A 20,704-nucleotide genomic window follows, 5' to 3' on the forward strand; every position below is an offset into this window, starting at 1 on the left:
TGTCCTTAGAGTGAGCAATAGATTCATCATCCTAGATAGAAGATTTCTGCTACTAGACGTTGCTAAGTTGCATAAGTTAAGAATGCCCTTAGAGTGAACTCAATTCTTTGGAATCAAGTTCTTGATATTTTTATTAATACTGCCCCGGCAGCCATACTTGCAGGAGCAACTAGACAGTCAAACACAGCCCATGGATCCCAGATTGCATAAGGCAGCGACTTCTGGCACTGTTGCTGACCTTAATCAGTTGGTCAGGAAAAGCCCCAATATCCTCCTCAGTAAAACTCCTCTTGATAACACAGCGCTTCACATTACTGTGTAGATGGTTTAAACCGTGTCGATGGCTGTTGAAGAGCATTATTATCGATTCGACCTCTCGCTAAAAGGTACACCAAATATATTTTAATAAATTTGAAATTTTGGGCACTCTTTTGCATTGCTTGCATTAAACATGCAACCAGTTCTTTTCCATCCTGATCCTTGGTTTAGGCATGCCAATTCTCTTGAATCTAGATTAATTATGTTTAAAATATAAATTATCTAAATGATTAGCATTAAATAATTGGCAGTAAGAAATTGCGAAATGAGCAAGGCATAATTGGTGGACTGGGTGGTCTGTCGCCCGCGGTCCCTTACTACGGACATATACGGAGGAGATGTCCAAGCTTAGAAGTCAAAATGGAAAATGAATATTTTGAAGTCATTTAAAATAACAAATGCCAGGCTGAAAAATAAATACTATTTGACATCTTGGAAAGTTTCTACAATAGATTCATTATCGTAGACAGAAGATTTCTGCTACAAAACATTTCTAAGCCGACAAGTTAAGAATATGTCCCTGGAGTGAACTCAATTGTTTAGAACCTGTTCTACAATAGATTCATTATTGTAGACAGAAGATTTCTGCTACTAAACATTTCTAAGCTGACAAGTTAAGAATGTCTTTGGAGTGAACTCAACTGTTTAGAATCAAGTTCTCAATGCTGTTATTAATACTATCCAGCAGCCGTCCTTGCAGGAGCAACTAACCAGTCAAACACAGCCCCATGGATCCTAGATTGCTCAAGGCAGCGACGTCTGGCAATGTTGCTGACCTTAATCAGTTGGTTAGGGAAAGCCCCAATATCCCTCTTGGCAAAACTCCCCTTAATAACACAGCCCTTCACATTGCGGTGATGTTTGAGCACGAGCAATTTGCAAAGGAGCTCTGTTCAAGTAGTCCATCCCTCCTTTTGACAACAAACTCAAATGGAGAGACTCCGTTGCACATCGCTGCTATGGCTGGTCATCACTCTATGGCCACTTTTTTTATTCATGTTGCATCCGAGGTGCCTCATCATGGCGATGACATAGAGAGAGGCAGATGATGATGACAACGGATAAGAATGGGAACACCGTTCTGCACCAGGCCTTGCGGCACGGCCACAGCAGCCTAGCGCTGGAGCTGCTGGAGGTAGAACCCGAGCAGTCAAAATTGATCAACCGCAACGATGAGTCACCGATGTACATTGCAGCCTTTGGAGGCTTAGCTGATGCTGTGATCGCATTGGTGCGAATTCCTTCATCTAATCATGGAGGACCCAATGGAAACAATGCTCTGCATGCTGCTGCTGTGGCCGAGCATTCAGGTAATTTCCCCAGTGCTTTCTTCCTTCTCCTACATCAGTTGCCTATTCTTTGACATCCATTTATTCTGTGCAAGAGTCACTTTTGTTAGAAAATAATTGTGCCAAGAAATCGCTATGCCACTGTTATTATTATTCTTAATCGATATTATTAAAAAAATTATTAAAAAGATATTAGAATTTGAAAAGAAGTTGTCTAAATCGAGATATGTAAAAATACTGTCCTAAAAACGTGATTTACCTATACGTGTGGATCTGCAGCAATCTTATCCCCAAAGTATAACAATTCAACTCAACTTGATCGTTCTCTGACAAGCATGATTACTGAGAAACTGGACCCAAATAACCCCTTCAGATACCAAAAAAGGAAGCAGAAAAAGGAACATATAAAAGGTAGAAAAAAAGAGAACGAGAGAAAGAGAGAGAGAATCTCTATCACAAAATGTGAAGCAATGATCCCAGGATATTCGGATCTAGAGCTTATTTATAAACTCTATCTGAGTAATCGAGGAGGCACCCGTACCATGCAATGCACAAAACACTGCTGGCCAAGCTGAGCTGAACAAGCATGCACACACACGTGTGGTCACCGGCCGACTTCCCTCAAAGCCCAACTTGGGCTTCTTGAGGAAAGAAATTCTATTTAAGCAAAAATACTTGCTTTCACATATCCGATGTGAGACTAAAATAGAAAAGAATTTTAAAAATATTTGAAACAACTTAACAAATAAGGGATAAGATTGATTTTATTTTTAAAATTCAAATCTTTTTATAAGTTAAAACTCTAACAATCTTCAACAAAATATTTAAACTTTTGAAAAATATAAAAAAGAATATCTGGACAACTTATACTATACAATAAGTGAGATATCCAGTAGACTTAAACCTTACTTAATATTGATGGTATTTATTCGAAGGAACCATAGTGGATTAGATCTTAAACTAGATCCTTAACCTTAGACTTTAACTTATCACATACACAATATGGATTAATTGAGTCTTTATATGGTCCATACTATTTAAAAGCCTTGCACTTAGTACCTTAATTTTTCATAAAAATTTTGTTAGGATTAGCCCAAATTAACCCCTAGTCCCAGCCTATACAACAATTTTCATGTAGATAAATCCTCCAAGGATATATGTGACTTAATACCCTACAAATTTTCTATTTTACAATAATTAATAGTATAACTTAACTTTCCAAATTTACTTTGTCATTGATACAAGCAGTTATTATAAGGATGGAAAGAGATATACTCTATAATATGTGTTGGGACAATACAACCGACCCCCGACTCCGACTCTACATCAGCCGAATGAACATATTACGCTGACTTACTATCGGTTGACCGATCGAGAGTCGGCTATTACTGACCAACAACAGATTAATTAATAAGCCTCCGATTGAAGATCATCGACATATCAGAGTTACCTGCCAATGGACATTCGGATCTTCTACCGACTTATCAGTATTACCGACATACAGTCGGCTTATCTGTTCAACACATCCTAACTGTTGTAAATGATTATCAACTACATGTCACAGCAATTAGTGAAAATTAACGATCCACTAACTCCACAATAATGATCCGATAATTTAGTGCCATAAAAAGCAGGACCACATGCTCGACGGTTACACCAGAATTATCTATAAAAGAGGGATAAGTGAGTAGCACCGGATAAGTACAATTTCTGAGCCAAGACTCTGCTACTCATTTATCTAATATTCACCAACTCCTCTCTGACTTAGGCATTGGAGGGTCTCCGTTGGACACAACTTCGGTCTGTGAGGACTTGATTTTACAGATGCTCTTCACCGGCGACAGGCGATAAAGAGTTGGCTGCAATAGATTGGCACTCCAGGAAGTGGGCTAATTATAATTAACCATGCCGAAAACTAGAGCCCAACATTCGACTAGATCGGCGGGGCACTCTTTTCATCAGAAAGATGCTCCTCCCCCATCTCCGGTAGCAGAGTCTAGTTTCTCATATCCTGTAGTCACCACGGACACGCAAATTGCTGCACTCGTGTAGCAAATCAATATTTTGACGGAGACAGTCAAAAGCCTCCAGCAGCAACAAATCCAGCAGCAGCAGTAGCTACAAGCGGAGCAACCGGTGCCACAGTCGATGCCATCCAGGCACAGCTACCGTCCTCCACGGCGATCACCTTCCTCCTCTCTAGAGCGATCATTTCGACACTCCCATCGAGACGGACAACCGCATTCTTGGTACTCTCACCGTGCCACCCATCATTCACGATGTTCTCCCTCTCTTTTCCATTTACATAGTATTAGGAAGAAAAAATGATCGCGGACACCTTCTGTCTCTCCTTCAAGTTCTTCAGGGGGTTCTACCCCTGAAGTTTTTCGGCAACGGCGGCTAGATGACTATGAACGCAAGTTTCAAGAAATTGACCACTGGCTGGCCCGATTTCAGGTGGAAGGTCGAAAGTCCTCTAATGACTACGACTTTCAAACTGTCCAACCTCTCTTTCAGTACATCCTGGATGAGCCAATTCTGTCTCAGTTCAAGATACCACAAGTGGAGCCTTACGACGGCTCCACCGACCCAATTGACCATCTGAAAAGCTATAAGGCTCTCATGATGATTCAGGGGGCAACCGATGTCCTCTTATGTACTGGCTTTTCGACAACTCTTCGGAAGGCTGTTCAAGCCTGATATTTCGGACTTCAGTTGGAAAGCATTAATTCTTTTGAGCAACTTGAGCATTCTTTCGTGGCCCACTTCAGTACTAGTCGAAGGCTGCCACGAATGTCCGACAGTCTCTTAGTCAAACAAGGTAAGACAGAGACATTGAGAGACTTTATGGCTCGTTTCAATATAATCACGCTTGAGATCAGAGACCTCAATAAAGATATGGCTCTATCAGCTATGAAGAGGGGTCTGAGGGGATCCAGATTCACCTACTCTTTGGACAAAACTCTCTCCCAGATCTATGCTAAACTTTTGGAGCGCGCGCATAAATACATTCACACAGATGAAGCTACTTCTGACCGACGTCAAACAGATAAAAAGGGTCAGAAGAAGAAACAGAAGAAGAGTGGAGCTCTAGCCGAGTCAAGTTGGCCACCTCTCAATAAGCGAGTTCACCCCGATGATGGAGTCCGAAGCAAACTATGGTAGGTATGACTCCTATACTCCTCTTTCTGCTCTTCGTGCACAGATTCTGATGAAGATCGAAGGAGTAGAATACTTACAACAACCCCCACCAATGAAAGCACCATTGAGGAGCCGAGATAGGAAAAAGTATTGTCGGTTCCATCATGATCACGATCATGATACCGAATAGTGCATCCAGCTCAGGGATGAGATAGAAGTCTTGATCCGACGAGGTTACCTCGAGAAGTTTCGAAGGAATCAACTGACTCAACCTCCTGCTGACCGACAACCTCAGTCGTAACCTGAGAAAACTATCAATAATTGACTGACTGCAGGAGTGATCAACATGATCTTTGAGCGACTAAATTGGGGGATAACTTCCAAAGAAGAATCAGTAAAGAAATGATAACTCGATGATGTAATAACTTTTTCGGAAGAAGATGTTCGGAGAATTCAAATTCTCCATGATGATGCTGTCGTTGTTTTGGCAACGATAGCTAATTATGATGTAAAATTTTTTTTTGTAGATAATGAAAGCTCAATAGATATTTTATTTTACTCATTTTTTTCTGAACAAGACTACTGACTGACCGACTCAGAAGAGTCTCGACACCTTTGATCAATTTCACTAGAGATGCTGTTACTGTGGAAAGAGAAATTACTCTTCCCTTAATCATAGAAACTAAACCACAATAGAGTATTGTACTCTTGATATTCACGATTAACTGAGTTCCTTCAGCTTATAATGCCATACTCGAACGATCTGGACTTAATGCCCTGAGAGCAGTAGTCTCGACATATCATCTGTTAGTCTGATTTTCGATAAGGAATGGAGTCGGAGAGATGTGCGGAGATTAACAACTTGCTCGACACTGCTTTTTAGTCTCTACATAAAATAATAAACCTGAAGACTCTTTGTCTGTCGACAAATGAGACCAAAAAGAAAATGAACAGAGGGATGAACCAGCTGAACAACTGGTTTCCATCCCATTAAAAGAAGAAAATTCTGAGAAGACGATCCAAATTGGATCACAACTATTTGATCCGGAGCGACAGCAATTAATTAATCTACTAAGGGCAAATGTCGATATTTTTGCTTGATCGACAACAGACATGTCAAAAATTTCTCTGAAAGTAATAACTCATCGACTCAATATTGACTCGAAGGTTAAGCCGGTGAGACAGAAAAATAGGTCTTTTGCTCCTGAAAGGCAGAAGGTCATCGATGAAGAAGTTGACAAGCTCCTCGCAGTTGACTTTATCAGGGAAGCTACTTATCCCGATTGGCTCACCAATGTCATAATGGTGAGAGAAGCCAATGAAAAATAGAGAATCTGCATTGACTATATAAATATGAATGAAGCTTATCCGAATGACAGTTTTTTTTACCAAAGATTGATCAACTAGTTGATGTAACTTCGGATCACTGACTCTTGAGTTTTATGGATGCCTTCGTCGGATATAATCAGATTTGGATGGCAACCGAAGATTAGGAGCGCATAGCCTTCGTAACTGATAAAGACATCTATTGCTATAAAGTAATGCCTTTCAGTTTAAAAAATACTGGAACCACTTACCAACGGCTTGTCAATAAGATCTTTAAAGCACAAATCAGGCAAAATATAGAAGTTTATGTGGAGGACATGCTGGTGAAAAGCTCCCAAACCTTAGACCATGTTCGGGACCTAGAAGAAGCTTTTAGTATACTTCGACTCAATATTGATCCGAAGGTCAAGCTGGTGAGACAGAAGAAAAGGGCTTTTGCTCTTGAAAGACAGAAAGTCATCGACGAAGAAGTTGACAAGCTCTTCGTGGCTGACTTCATCAGAGAAGCTACTTATCTCGATTGGCTCGCCACTATTGTAATAGTGAGAAAAGCCAATGAGAAATGGAGAATCTGCATCAACTATATAAATCTGAATGAAGCTTGTCCGAAGGATAATTTTTCTTTATCAAAGATTAATCAACTAGTTGATGTGACTTCGGATCACTGACTCTTGAGTTTTATAGATGCCTTCGTCAGATATAATCAGATTCGGATGGCATTCAAAGATAAGAAGTACACAGCTTTCGTAACCGACAAAGGTATCTACTGCTATAAAGTAATGCCTTTCGATTTAAAAAATATCGGAGCTACTTATCAACGGCTTGTCAATAAGATTTTTAAAGCATAAAATATAGAAGTTTATGTAAACAACATGATGGTGAAAAGCTCCCAAACCTCAGACCATGTTTGGGACCTGGAGGAAGCTTTTAGCATACTTCGACGATATCAGATGAAATTGAACCCGACTAAGTGTGCGTTCGGAGTGACTTCCAAAAATTTTTTTAAATTTCTTATGTCACAATGAGAAATCAAAATCAATCCCAAGAAAATAAAGACTATCATCAACATGAAACATCTGAACTCAAAAAAAGAGATACAGCAACTCACTGGAAGAATCGCCGCACTCAACCGATTCATTTCGAGATCGACTGAAAGATGTTTATCTTTCTTCAAGATCCTATGGCAGACAAAAGATTTCTCATGGTCAGATGAATACCGATAGTCTTTTGAAGATCTGAAGATATATCTTGCATCACCACCTCTATTAACAAAACTGAAGGTGGGAGAAATTCTATATCTCTATCTGGCAACTTCAACAGAAATGGTCAGTTCAGTACTCATCTAAGAAGACAAAAATCGAATTCAACGACCGATCTACTACACTAGAAGGTGCTTCACAATGTCGAGGTAAGATATTCAAGAGCAGAGAAAATGATCTACACTCTAATCATATCAGCATAATAGCTTCACCCATACTTTCAAGCACACTCTATTGTGGTCTTGATAGATCAGCCATTGAAAGCAATCTTACATCGATCTAATATATCAGGTCGAATGGCAAAGTGGGTGATAAAGCTCAATAAATTTGATATACAATATCGCCCACATCCGTCAGTGAAGGCATAAGTTCTAGCTGACTTTGTCGCCGAATGTACAATATCTGACAATAAATCTGAGGATGAAGCTAGTGACACAATAAAGCAGGCCACGACTCTTGAGCCCAACTTATCGTCGGTATGGGTGCTACATATTGATGGAGTATCTAATGCACAAGGCAACGGAGCTGATCTCATCCTTACAAATTTCGAAGAAATCATTACTGAATACATCTTTCGATTCAATTTCAAATCTTCCAATAATCAAACTGAGTATGAAGCACTCTTAGCCGGCTTAAAAATTATCAAAGAGCTTGATATCGACAGTCTGAAGGTCTTCATTGATTCACAATTGATTGCTGGGCAGATTAAGGGCGAGTTTGAAGCCTAAAATCCTATTATGATGAAATATCTTCAGAAGGTAAAGGATATTATATCAACTCTAAAATATTTTGGGATCTTTCATATTCTGAGGACTGAAAATACTCGAGCCGATGCACTTTTGTGACTCGCAACTTCTTTTTTTAACTCGTTGGGTTGGATATTTGTTGAATGCCTTAAACAGTCAAGTATTAATAAAGTCGAGGAAGTGCTACAACTCACTAATGAATCAAGCTGGATGGATCCGATCATCCAGTACTTGACTGATGGAATTCTTCCTATAGATCCCTCAAAAGTCAAGCGACTCAGATAGATGGCCTCTCAATATATTTTAGTAAATGGTCATCTATACAAGAGGTCATTCTCTCTTCCCTTACTGAAGTATTTGGGGCCAACAGATGCCGACTATGCACTTAAAGAAGTCTATAAAGGGATTTGTGAAAATCACTTGGGAGGCAAATCTCTAGCTTACAAAGTCTTACAACAAGGATATTATTGGCCCATCATGAAGAAAGACGCAGCTGAACTTGTTTGAAGATGTGAACCATGTCAGAAATATACAAATATTCAACACCAACCAACAAGTCAATTAACATCAATTGTTGCGCTATGGCCCTTCGCACAATAAAAAATTGATATACTTGATCCTTTTCTATCGATATCTGATCAGAGAAAGTTCATAATGATCGCCATCGACTATTTTACCAAATGAATAGAAGCTGAACCTCGGGCACAAATTACTGAAAGTAAGATAGAGGACTTCATTCAGAAATCTATTATATGCAGATTTGATTTACCATTCACCATCATCACTAACAATAGTCGGTAATTCGACAATCAGAACTTCAAAAAATTCTATGCGAAATTTCATATTACGTACAAACTCACATCAGTCGGCCATCCACAATCCAACGAAGAGATGGAGGTGACCAACCGAATGATTCTGCATGGACTCAAAATCCGACTGAATGAAACTAAAGACCTCTGGGTAGAAGAATAATATCCGATCTTATGAGGGTATCGAATAACTCCTCGCATACCAACAGGAGAATCACCGTTTAATCTGACTTATGGAACGGAAGCAATGATCCCACTTGAGATCAGATTGCCATCAACAAGGGCTGAACAATATAGTGAGCCGAGCAATTTCAAATGGTGGAGAGCCGATTTAGATCTACTACTAGAAGTCTGATGGTAAGCTCAAGTTTGGATGGTAGCATATCGACAAAGGATAGTCCGATATTATAATACGAAAGTCAAGCCGAAGGTCTTCCATCCAGGAGATCTGTTCTTAAGAAAAGCAAAAGTCTTAAGATCTTTGGACCAGAGAAAGTTATCTCCGAACTGAGAAGGACCTTACAGAATAATGGAGACACTCCGATCGGATGCATATCGGTTGAAAACTCTTGAAGGATCAGCTATTTTTCGAACATGGAATGCTGATAATTTGAAAATATATTATCAATAAAGTTGTCTGTACATACATTATTTAGAATAAAATATTATATTTCAGAATCATAAGTTTCAGTCAACTATGAGTAGTAATGGACCGACGAATAGACGGTCAAATCATCGACTATCGACTATATTTCAATTTTCACTGTAAAAAATTGACACATGAATTATACTTTGGCTTCCACTGTAAAAGCCAAAATACCGACTATATCTCAGTACCGACTATATCTCGGCTTTCCTCTGTAAAAGCCAACTCTAATCGGACGACTATTATGCCGACTTAGTCTTAACTAAGCGAAATGTTATGTCAATACGATCAAGATCGGATTGAAATTATACTGCTTGACTACGGTCGGTAGAAGGATTTGGCTTGCCATCGATTATCAAATAACTTGACGTACTAACTCGACTAAGGTCGGACTCAAGGTATTCGGCTTATGACCATTTATCCTAATACTTACAAGTACGTCAAATAGATATACAACTAACTGATGATTCTACAACTACTATCGAATGTTCGACTTATCGATCGATATTCAAAAGTTAAACAATTACTCAACTACTGTCGAACGTTTGGTTTATCAATCGATATTCAACTACTCTACGACATTATACACATATAAGGAAGAGAATTGGTACTTGGAAAAATTTTTATTCATTTCATTGAAATGAAAGATTACAAGTGGATCGAAGTTCGATTACAAAGTTCATGATTACAAAAAAGAAAACAAAATTTACACCGATCACTAGTCGCCATCTTCGTCTCTCTACTCCGGTATGGCATCAGGGACTTGGACGACTTCCAGAGCTGTCGGTGTTCTATCTTGAGTTGATGCAACATCTTCTTCAGCAACTCCATCTTCTAATGCTAGAGGGATGATGCCGCTCAAGTCGAGATTCAGGTATAATTTTTCGATCGCATCTCGATCGTCCTCATACTCAATGCAGTAGGAGGCGAACCCGCCTTCGAGGATCTCTTCTTTAAACTCTTTAAATGTTTGAAATCCTCAAATGCCCGATTTAGAGCCTCCCTCGCCGACTCTGCTTCCACCCTCGCCAATTCTGCATCGACTCTTACGAAAGATGATTCCTCATCGGCCAATGCCAACCTCTTCAGGCTAGCCTGATGTCGCTCACGTTTGACTTCAAGTTCAAAAATGCACCCATCTCTTTCCTGTCGAAGTCGGTGAATAGAATGTTTCTTGCTCTTGATTCACAATTCAAGAGTCGAGATGTTTTAACAAGCCGAATCAGGTTCGGCTCCAGATAGTTGAAGGTCGGTGGATAGGCGAGAGACTTCCTCCTGAAGCTTTGCCTCCCGCTTGGCCGCCACCCGAAGTTGCTCAAGGGCAACCTTTCTATACCCGACCTCAGGTCGAACATATCATGTGCCAACTGCAAGTAAAAGACAAGTCGGATTAGATCAAAAAAAAATGCAAAGGAAGACTTACCCTAAGTATCATCGGATAGAAAGAAGAGAACATCTCAGCCACAGTTCTATTCTTTCGATTCTCCCAGTCGATCGAAAGAAGGGCGGCTTAGAAAAGCCATCTGGCCAACATCATATTGGCCAAAGTCGACTCATGTTCAGAAAGCTGGATGTCAAAATGAACTGTGTGACCTGCAAACGTTGCATCATCCAACGAAGTCACCGATGCCTTCCCCCGGTCTCCTGTCGGTGGCTCCATATTTGAAAGTGTGGAGAAGCTTGAACTTGATTGCACCAGAGAAACTCCCGCTGAAGGAGTGACCGATGCAACTGCAGACTATTCAAGTTCGACCACAGCCTCCATCTTGTCCCGAACCTCGGTTGGTGGAGCTATCGATGTTGCTGCGACAGCCCCATCTTCTCTCGCCGTCCCTTCTTTAGCAGGCGGCACATTGAGGAGCGCTGTCAGAGCCGACAGCGCCAGAACTAGCTCGAAAGCCAATGCCGATGGTACGTCAGATTTTTTCGTCGGTGCAGATGTAGTCGCTCGACCCTTCTTCGATGGTCGGAAAGGTCCAGCCTTGGATGCTACCCTTTTTCTAACAGCATGTTGACGAATATCGGAGGCCGATACTCGTACCTCGACTGTATTGCTACAATCAGAATAAAAAGTTAGTGCAGCTCAAAAATAAATAAAGCAAAAATAAAAATGACCGACTGTATGCTATACCTAGAGAAGTGACCGAACTGAGGCTGGCGTCGTAGAGAGCTTATTCGATCATCAGCTCTCTCTATGATGGGACTGCCATATCCTTCAACTGATAGAAGTCCTCTCGATTGCCGACCTCCACTCGACTGTTATCATTGGAGCCGATCCTTGGATCGCCCTAGTGGGATGGGAAGCCCCATGGAAGAGAGGAAGAAACAAAAAAGAACTAGTTCTTCCATCCATGGATAGACGATGGAAGATCAGTAATGAAGGAAAGACCCTTTCTTGGGTTGAAAAACCACCAACCCATGGCCTTTAGGTGGGGACGAAGAATAAAAAAGCAACGAAAAAGAGAGGGATGAGATTTGGTCGGTGTTAACCGACACAATAAAGTAAAGCTGATTATTAGTCGGACCGAATTTGGTGCCAGTTGGGCAGGACAAAAACCATAGTAATCTAAAATATTATGAATAAATTTCAGAATCAAAAAATGAAGACCTGCTCGGAGGTCCTCAACATAGAAGGCCACTTGGCCCGAAGGAGGAGAGTTCACCCGACCATCGGCACCAGATACAAAAAGTTGATATATCTTTGGGATACGATATTGTTCTCGGAGCCGCTCAATATTCGATTCGGATAGTGAAGAAATCTCCACTTCCAGACCCGTTGGGGAGTCGTCAGTCGGATTCTTCGACCGACCATTCTGAGAGGAAGAAGCCCTAGCCATAAGAGAAGAAGACTAAAGAAAACAAAAAGGATCCAAGAAGGAAGGACACTTAATCTGAAAGCTAAAAATAAAAAGGTCTGGCGTTGGGGTGATCCTCCAGCAGAGTTTCTACAGCAAAGAAGACAAAATGAAAAGTGAAAGGCTGGCCAAAAGTGACCCTATATATAAGATCCCTCAACGGTCAGGATGGAAGCAATCAAATTAGAATCTCATCAGATGATGATATGTGGCAACATCCGAACCGACCATTGATCGGACGACTTGATGCACCTATCCTAGATCGTGCCACCTCACTGTCGTCCGCATGAACAGCTCTGATCCAGTGACATTCAGATACATGGTCAAAATCTACTTGTCAGAGTCATATCGTCCGGTGCTGAATCATCTTCCTGAAATGATGTCCGATATAGACGTCTGGTATCGAATTGTCCTATCGACGTAATAGTCCAATAATGATTTTACAGTCATAGAAATGACAAAATGGCCAAAGAACCCTTGTACTCAAGTGAATAATAGCCAAGTCGGGGCTAGAGGTGACATGTGACAACTTTTTCGTCCAATGTGACAGGCCACGTGATGAAACACACGTCAAGCCACCCTGGACTTGAGAGTGAGGGGCAACTATTGGGACAATACAACCGATCTCCGACTCTGACTCTATATTGATCGAATGAACATATTATGCCGACTTACTATCAGTTGACTGATCGAGAGTCGGCTATTACTGACCAACAATAGATGAATTAATAAGCCTCCAATCGAAGACCATCGACATATCAAAGTTACCAGTCGATGGACATTCGGATCTTCTACCGACTATCAGTATTATTGACATATAGTCGACTTATCTGTTCAACACATCCTAACCGTTGTGAATGGTTATCAACTACGTGTCACGATAATTAGTGAGAATTAATAACCCACTAACTCCACAATAAAGTCCGATAATTTAGTATCATAAAAAGCGAGACCACATGCTTGATGATTACATTAGAATTATTTATAAAAGAGGGGTAAGTGAGCAGCACCGAGTAAGGGCAATTTCTAAGTCAAGACTCTGCTACTTATTTTATCTACTATTCACCAACTCCTCTCTGACTTAGACATCGGAGGGTTTCCACTGAACACAACTCCGGTCTATGAGAACTTGATTTTGTAAGTGTTCTTCACCGACGACAGGCGATAAGAAGTTGGCCATAATAATATGATTATTCAATCACCTTTGTTTCTAGCACATTGAGCCTTTTTCATGAGATTTTTAATCATAAAGGTTGGATATCCAATACGACTGACAAAATATTGAGCTTAAGCCCCATCCACCTTTTTCATGAGGTTAATTAATCTATCAATTTTTTCTTAGACTTGACAAATTTCAAAAAAATAATATATTTTTTTTGAATGATTCTACAAATTTATGTCGAATTCAGAAATAGCAGTTCATTTTTTATTAGTATGCTTTTAATTAGTCAATTCAATCATGGCATTATTATCACAATAGATTGATATGGTCAAAACTGGCTTAGGTACTAAAGATAGCTCTAAGATAAGATTTTTAATCCCTTCTGCCTCAGTACAGATGGTTTCTAGAGCAATCAACTCGACCTCTATGGTGCTCCGAGATATAAAGATTTATCTAGAAGTTTTTCAAGTTATGATAGCACCATCAAGAAGGAAAAGATATCTGATGGTTGCTTTTAGATCAAGAGAATTTAATCTAATTTGTATCACTGTAACCCTTAATTATCTCAATGTATCTAGTGTACAAGAGAGCTAGATCAAGAATTTTTTTTTTAGATATCAGAATATCTTTTCAACAATAAGTCCAATGAAATTGATTTGGATTTTGGGATATCGACTTAGTCTCCCCATAGTATAGGTAATATCAGGTTTGTCCTATTTGCAACCTTTAAAAGAGAACCTATGATCTGGAAGTATTTAAGTTGATCAACCAGTTCACTTAAATTTGTTTAAGATAAATATTTAGATCATAAGGAGTAGATACAAGTTTTATGATTAGAGTATCCAAATCTTTCAATCATTTTCTTAATAGAATGTAAAAAAGAGAAAGCTATCTCTTCAGGAGATTTGATCAGTTACATCCCTAGGATAATATCAGCTTTGCTTAAGTTTTTCATATCAAAGTAATTTGAAAGAAATTATTTAATTTCATATATGATCTTAAGAGAAAATCCAAAGATCAGAATATCATCAACATACAAACAAAGGATCACACAATCCATCGATGGTTTTGTAATAAACACACTTGTCATGATTATTGATTGCAAATCAAAAGAAAGGATGGTTCTATAAATTTTTTGATACCAATGTTTATATGCTTGTTTTAGACTATATAGAGACTTGATAAGTTTGCAAATTTTGTTCTCTTATCCTTTACCAATGAATCCCTTAGACTATTTCATATAGATCTTTTCATCTAGATCTCGATTTAGAAATGCAGCCTTTACATCCATTTGATGAATAATCAACTTATAGATAGAAGCAATAGAAAGAAGGATTCTAAGAATAGAGATTCTAGCTATAGGAGAATAGGTATCAAAATTATCTAAACATTTTTTTGGTTATATCATTTAGCCATTAATCTAGCCTTATACTTTTTTATTGATTCATCAGGCCTAAGCTTCCTACAGAATATCCACTTACAGCCTAATGGTTTATTACTTGGAAGAAGCTTGGTTACGAACCAGATTTAGTTTTGGATTATTGAGTTGAATTTAGAGTTAATAGCTTCATTTCAGAAATGGACATCAGGCAAAGATATGGTCACCACAAAAAATGAAAGGTTCACTTTCAACTAAAAAGATAAAGAATCCTTCACCAAGCTTCTTTTTATTTTCAATCCTTGTGCTTTTTTTAAATTTAGAATGTCCATGATTAGGGTTAGACCTCTTGCTTCCTTGAACCACAACGAACCACTGATTCAATAAAGCTAGGATTAGAGGATAGATCAGGTTGAATTGGATTTGTGACTTAGTTTTAAAAAGGAAAGATATTTTTAAAATCAATAACACCTCTAACCAAAATGAGAGAATTATTAGAGATGTCATTAATTTTAAAATTTATTACTAAGCATCTATTGGTGGTACTATATAAGGAATACACCCTACAAAGATTACATCTATAGTTTTAAGGTCAATTTTCTTTTTCTTAGGTTCAGGTATACCTACCTTAGCTAAGTATTCCCACACTTTTAGATAATTTAATCTAAAAGTTCTTCCCTTTCGGAGTTTAGGAGTCTCATTGTTATCCTTATAAAGTATCTACTTGGGATGTAATAGGCTATTAAAAGGGCTTCCCCTCCTAAGTTTTTAGGTGCATCTGAACTAATTAATATTGAGTTAACCATATCCACTAGTGTATGATTTTTTTTATTTCCTTATATTATTAGACTACAGGGAGTAAAGAGGAGTTGCCTCTTAAATAATCCCATGTTCTTGATAGGATAAGACCTTTCCATTTTAGGTATACTCTCCATCTTGATGAGACCTAAGTCTTTTTAGGATTTTCTCAATTGGAGTTTCAGTCTCAACTGTAAAGATTTTAAATCTATTTCAAATTTTATCTTTAGATCTGATTAGATATGTATAACAATATAAAAAAAATCATCAATGAAGTTATAAAGTAATGATTTCCTTCTCGAGTTGTAATTTTGATAAAGTCACACACATCAACTGGATCAAAAAGGTTAGAACTTCTATGAATAGATTTGAAAGATTTTCAAGTACTTTTAGCTTTAACACAGCTTTCACACTAGATCTTTTTATCTAGATGAATTTTAGGGATCATATTTTAGTTAGTCATATGAAGAATATTCCAATCAAAATTAACATGACCAAGCCTACCATGTTAGATATTAGGAGATTCAAGATTTAGAACAAAAGAATGGTCTTTATTAGAATATTTAGAAATTACATTTAATTTGAATAGGCCTATAGATACAAAGCCTTTTTCAACAAATTTATTATTATGAGTGATTATAGGTTTATTAGATTTTAATATAATTTTATAGCCTTTAGATACAAGAAGAGATCCATTGATTAGGTTTCTCCTAATGGTAGAAATATACAACATTTTATGAAGGATTAAGATTTTTTTGATATCATCTACAGATCTACTTGACCTCTTTCTAACATTTGTGCTACAGATTCATTCCCAATCATTACACCTCCACCACTTGATTTCTGAAAGATAGAAAACTGGGAGTGACCAAAACAAATATACATATTAGCTTCAAAATCAAGCTACTAATCATAAGAAGAATGGATAAAGAATATCAAAAGTTTTGATCTTCTGATCTGAAAGAAGGTCCAACACCATCTTCAACTATATTCACTTGAGGTTTAGATGTTCCTTTCTTCCATGATTTAGTCTTCCTATGGTATCGGTCCTTTATAATTTGATTGGACCACCTGCAAGTGAAGCAAAAGGTCTCCTTTTTTTTGGCTTTTGATTTGGATGGTTGTGGCTCCTCGGAGGTTTGGAGGAAGAGATTTGATTCAATAGATTTTGAATTTTTTTTCTTTTTGAAGATTTTTGCTCGGGGTTTAAAATGAGTTTGATTGGATTTGGTCAAATTTATCTTAGGTGCAAAATCATATTTAGGCTTATCTTAAGTTGTTCTTCTTTGATCCTAACAAACTTTATGACCTCTAATAGGGTTAAGTCACCCTATTTATGGCTTGACTCATGAAAAAAGCTCGATCAAGGAGGGATTGAATCAACAAAGGCTTTGATTTTATAACTTTCAGAGAATTTGCAACTAGTTAGTTTAACTTTTCTAAGAAGATCTTGAAACTCATAGATTTGGACACTAATTGATTTGAAATCCCCAATTGCATGTTTATAGAATTTGGATATGGCAAACTGTTCAAGACCGGCATCATTCATTCCATATTCTACTTCAAGAGTATCTCAAAGCTTCTTAGCTAATCTAGTAGGAAGGTACACATCATGTAAAGAATGACAAAGAGCACTAAGGATCCTATGGCTGCAATACAAATCAATTTCTTCTGGGTTTTTTTAATGAGGGCTAAAGTATCCAAAATCTTGAGTAGGAAAGGTTGATCCAGAAGATGGTTTAAGATTTAAAAATTCTAGGGTGAAGATCCATCCTAATAATGTAGTTAGGCAATATTTTACTTAGCTTTACCACTTTCTAAAGGAAGATCCACTAAACTTCTCAAGTTTTATTGCACTGATTATCAAAAGAAGCTATTTATGAAGTTTTAGTTATTTAATTGATTCTGCAAACACAAGTTTTAAGGGGTTTAGCCTTATATATTTGAATAGTTAATTAATGATTTTCAATAATATAATGCTAGATTTTGAAATAATTAAATGCAATGAGAAACAATAATAAAAGCAAAATTTAAATAATTACACTAAGAAATATAACAAATAGAATAATTATATGTTTTCTGCATGTTTTTCAAAGCAGCAGCAGTAGGTATTTTGAAAGAAATAACCAATAATATGCACCATTTTTAAGGCAATAGAAATTTCTGCACGATTTTTGAAAAAGCAGGAAATTTCATGCAGAAATTTCTGTATAATTTTTGAAGATGCAGAAAATATCTGCACAGATTTTAGAGATGCAGAAAATATTCTGCACAAAATTTAATATCCGCAGAAATTAATTTATACAGAAATTAAAGTAATAGAAAAACTGATGTACGGATTTTAAAACTACAGCAAATTTTTGCTTGCACGATTTTATTCTGCAAAGATTTTAAATCTGCTGAAAATATCTATAATATTTTAAAAATACGGAAAAACAGATTGCACTATTTTCAGAGTAATATCAATTTCCTAAAAGACTGATTTTTGAAGAGAACAACTGTTTAAAGATAAGGTTTCTACTTCTATTCAAATAAAGCAAATCTAATTCCAAGCAGTCATATTAAACTTGATCACTAGTCACGTTCTTAGGCCTGCCTTACAAGACAGACATGGCACGCACGACTGGCCGGCCGAGCTGAGCAAGCGCGCGTGCGTGGTCGCCAACCGACTTTAAAACATTTGAAAGAACTTAACAAATAAGGAGGAAAAAGAGGAGGGGGTGTGGGAGATTGGTTTTATTATTAAATTTAGATTTTTTTTATAAGTTAAAAACTCCAATAACTCTGACAAACTAAATCTTCTGCACACATTGATGACTTAGCACCAATGGCTTTCCTGATTTTTGTTTTGTTTTAATCTTTACTGGTAGGCATAACGGAAATGTTGTTGAGACAAAGGCCGGAGCTCGCCAAAGCTCTGAACAAGCGTGGTGTCAGCGCACTCGTTCGTGCAGTACAGAGCCAGAAACTGGAGATGTTGCAGTTGTTTCTAAGGTTTGATCCCTCTCTGGCATACACGATGAATGCTTTGGGCTCGGCCATTCATTATGCTGCAGGACTAGGCCATGTCCGCATGACCGAAGAGCTCATGCGCCACTGTCCAGACTCTGGTCTTGCAGTTGATAGATTCGGCCATAATGCACTTCATGTGGCAATAGCTCAAGAGAAGGTGGATTTTGTTAAGTACATCCTAAAGACACCAGCGCTTCGTGGATTGCTTAACCAGCCAGCTAGCGGATGGGTAACTCCCCGGCATTTGGCTGCGAAGGGTTGCAATCCCGAAATACTTCGAGCTATCTTGGCTGATGAAAGGGTGGACCGTGGGGCTGGCGGCTGGGCTGCTCTCGGACAGTTCATTGAAAATAAGGAACCTGCCAAAACTTTGAAATGGGTAACTCCTTTTCCCTTTCCTTTTATTTTATTTTATTTTATTTTTTTGTGGGGGGTGGGGGGACCTACGGTGCACCATAGGGTGCGATGTCGTGCGGTACATCATAAGTACTTTTTGTTCGTGCCATTCCAGCCGTGGGTGAAAGTGGACACTGGCAACTTGCCAAAAAAGAGATCGCCGAGCAAGCAAACCGTCGAATCCAATCATTAACTCAAAGATACACCCAGAACACCACGGTGACGGCCATCCTCATTGCCACGGTTACATTCGCCGCTGCCTTCACAATGCCTGGAGGGTTTAGCAGCGACGAGGGCCCTGACGAAGGCTTGCCAATTCTAGCGAGGAAAGCAGCCTTTAAGGTGTTCTTGATATCGGACACCATTGCTATGGCCACCTCCCTCGCTGTTTCTTTTCTATGTATCTTTGCAGGATGGGAAGACATGGACTTCTTGCTCCACTACGGGGCATCCACAAGGAGGCTGCTGTGGTGTGCATTTGCTGCAATGTCTGTGGCATTTGCTACCGCGATGTTCACAGTGGTAGCACCACGAAACCTGTGGCTGGCTGTCCTTATTTGTTTACCGTGCTGTGCCCTTCCCTTCGTCACCTATATCTTGGGCATGTGGCCACTCTGCAAGCTCCCCTTCGTTTTGGCAGGACGTTTCGCCCGGATCTCCTCGAACAGATCTAGCTATTCAGAAAAAGTCGTACTTAATTTGATATTTATCAAGCTAGACTTGAAACTAAATTATTCAAATATTAAGTTATTGTAACGAAAATTTTTTTTCTATATATCAAACAATGGAATAACAAATCACTCGACATCTCTTGTTCTCCTGGTATCAGCCAACTGAATGTACAATCATCCTTTTATTGTTACAATACTGGACTGGAAGGCACCGGTGAATAGTCTGTTACTTGCATGGTTGTGACACAAAAATATAAAATAACTAGCTTGTAACCCCCATGTGATACATGGGATGCCAAAGCCAGCCTCTGCTCATCAGTTAGAGTCAACACTTCCTCAACTAGATCAGCCACGCATATTATCAAAAATATACACTACAACAACATAAACTTTCCTCGGCCAGATCAGTCACATATATTACAACTATTTGCATTACAACTAGGGGTGGCAAAAATTGATTCGACCAGCCGAACCCGACCCGTATTTGATCCGTGTTAAATAGGTTTGGGTTTGGATTAAACGGATTCGGATCGTAAATGGATCGATCTATTTAACCCATTTAATAATCAGATCGGATTTAGATTTTAGAAGACTGATCCGTTTAACCCGTTTAATAAATGGGTCGAATCGGATCGGGTCGGGTTATAACCCGTTATATCCTTTACTCCTTAGGCCTTAGGGTTAATCGGTTAACTGAGTGTTTTAGATTTTACTTTTTACTCATTCGCCGTTCGATCGATTCTGCTTCCGCTACTGTTCGCCTTTCCTCCTTTAAGGTTTCCCATCCCATCTCTCCTCTTGACCGAGGATCCTCCACCGTCTTTCCCACCGCCTGCAATAGGTGGCCGTCTACTACCAGCTCCTCTTCGTTTGCGGCCGTACTGAAGGGAACTCAGAG

At 38.7% G+C, this 20,704-nt stretch overlaps 1 protein-coding gene across 1 annotated transcript; it reads left to right on the forward strand.

The window, feature by feature from the left end:
- The first annotated feature begins 759 nt into the window (after positions 1-759).
- Positions 760-19,809, forward strand: LOC105061530 (uncharacterized). The gene is given in 5 exon segments (XM_029260825.2): positions 760-1,353; positions 1,356-1,628; positions 18,598-19,118; positions 19,199-19,757; positions 19,760-19,809. Coding segments are annotated over 5 exon segments (1,710 nt in total). The 5' UTR covers positions 760-1,046.
- The last annotated feature ends 895 nt before the right edge of the window (positions 19,810-20,704 follow it).

The sequence above is a fragment of the Elaeis guineensis genome, chromosome 4, assembly GCF_000442705.2.
Source record: "Elaeis guineensis isolate ETL-2024a chromosome 4, EG11, whole genome shotgun sequence".
NCBI lineage: Eukaryota > Viridiplantae > Streptophyta > Magnoliopsida > Arecales > Arecaceae > Elaeis > Elaeis guineensis.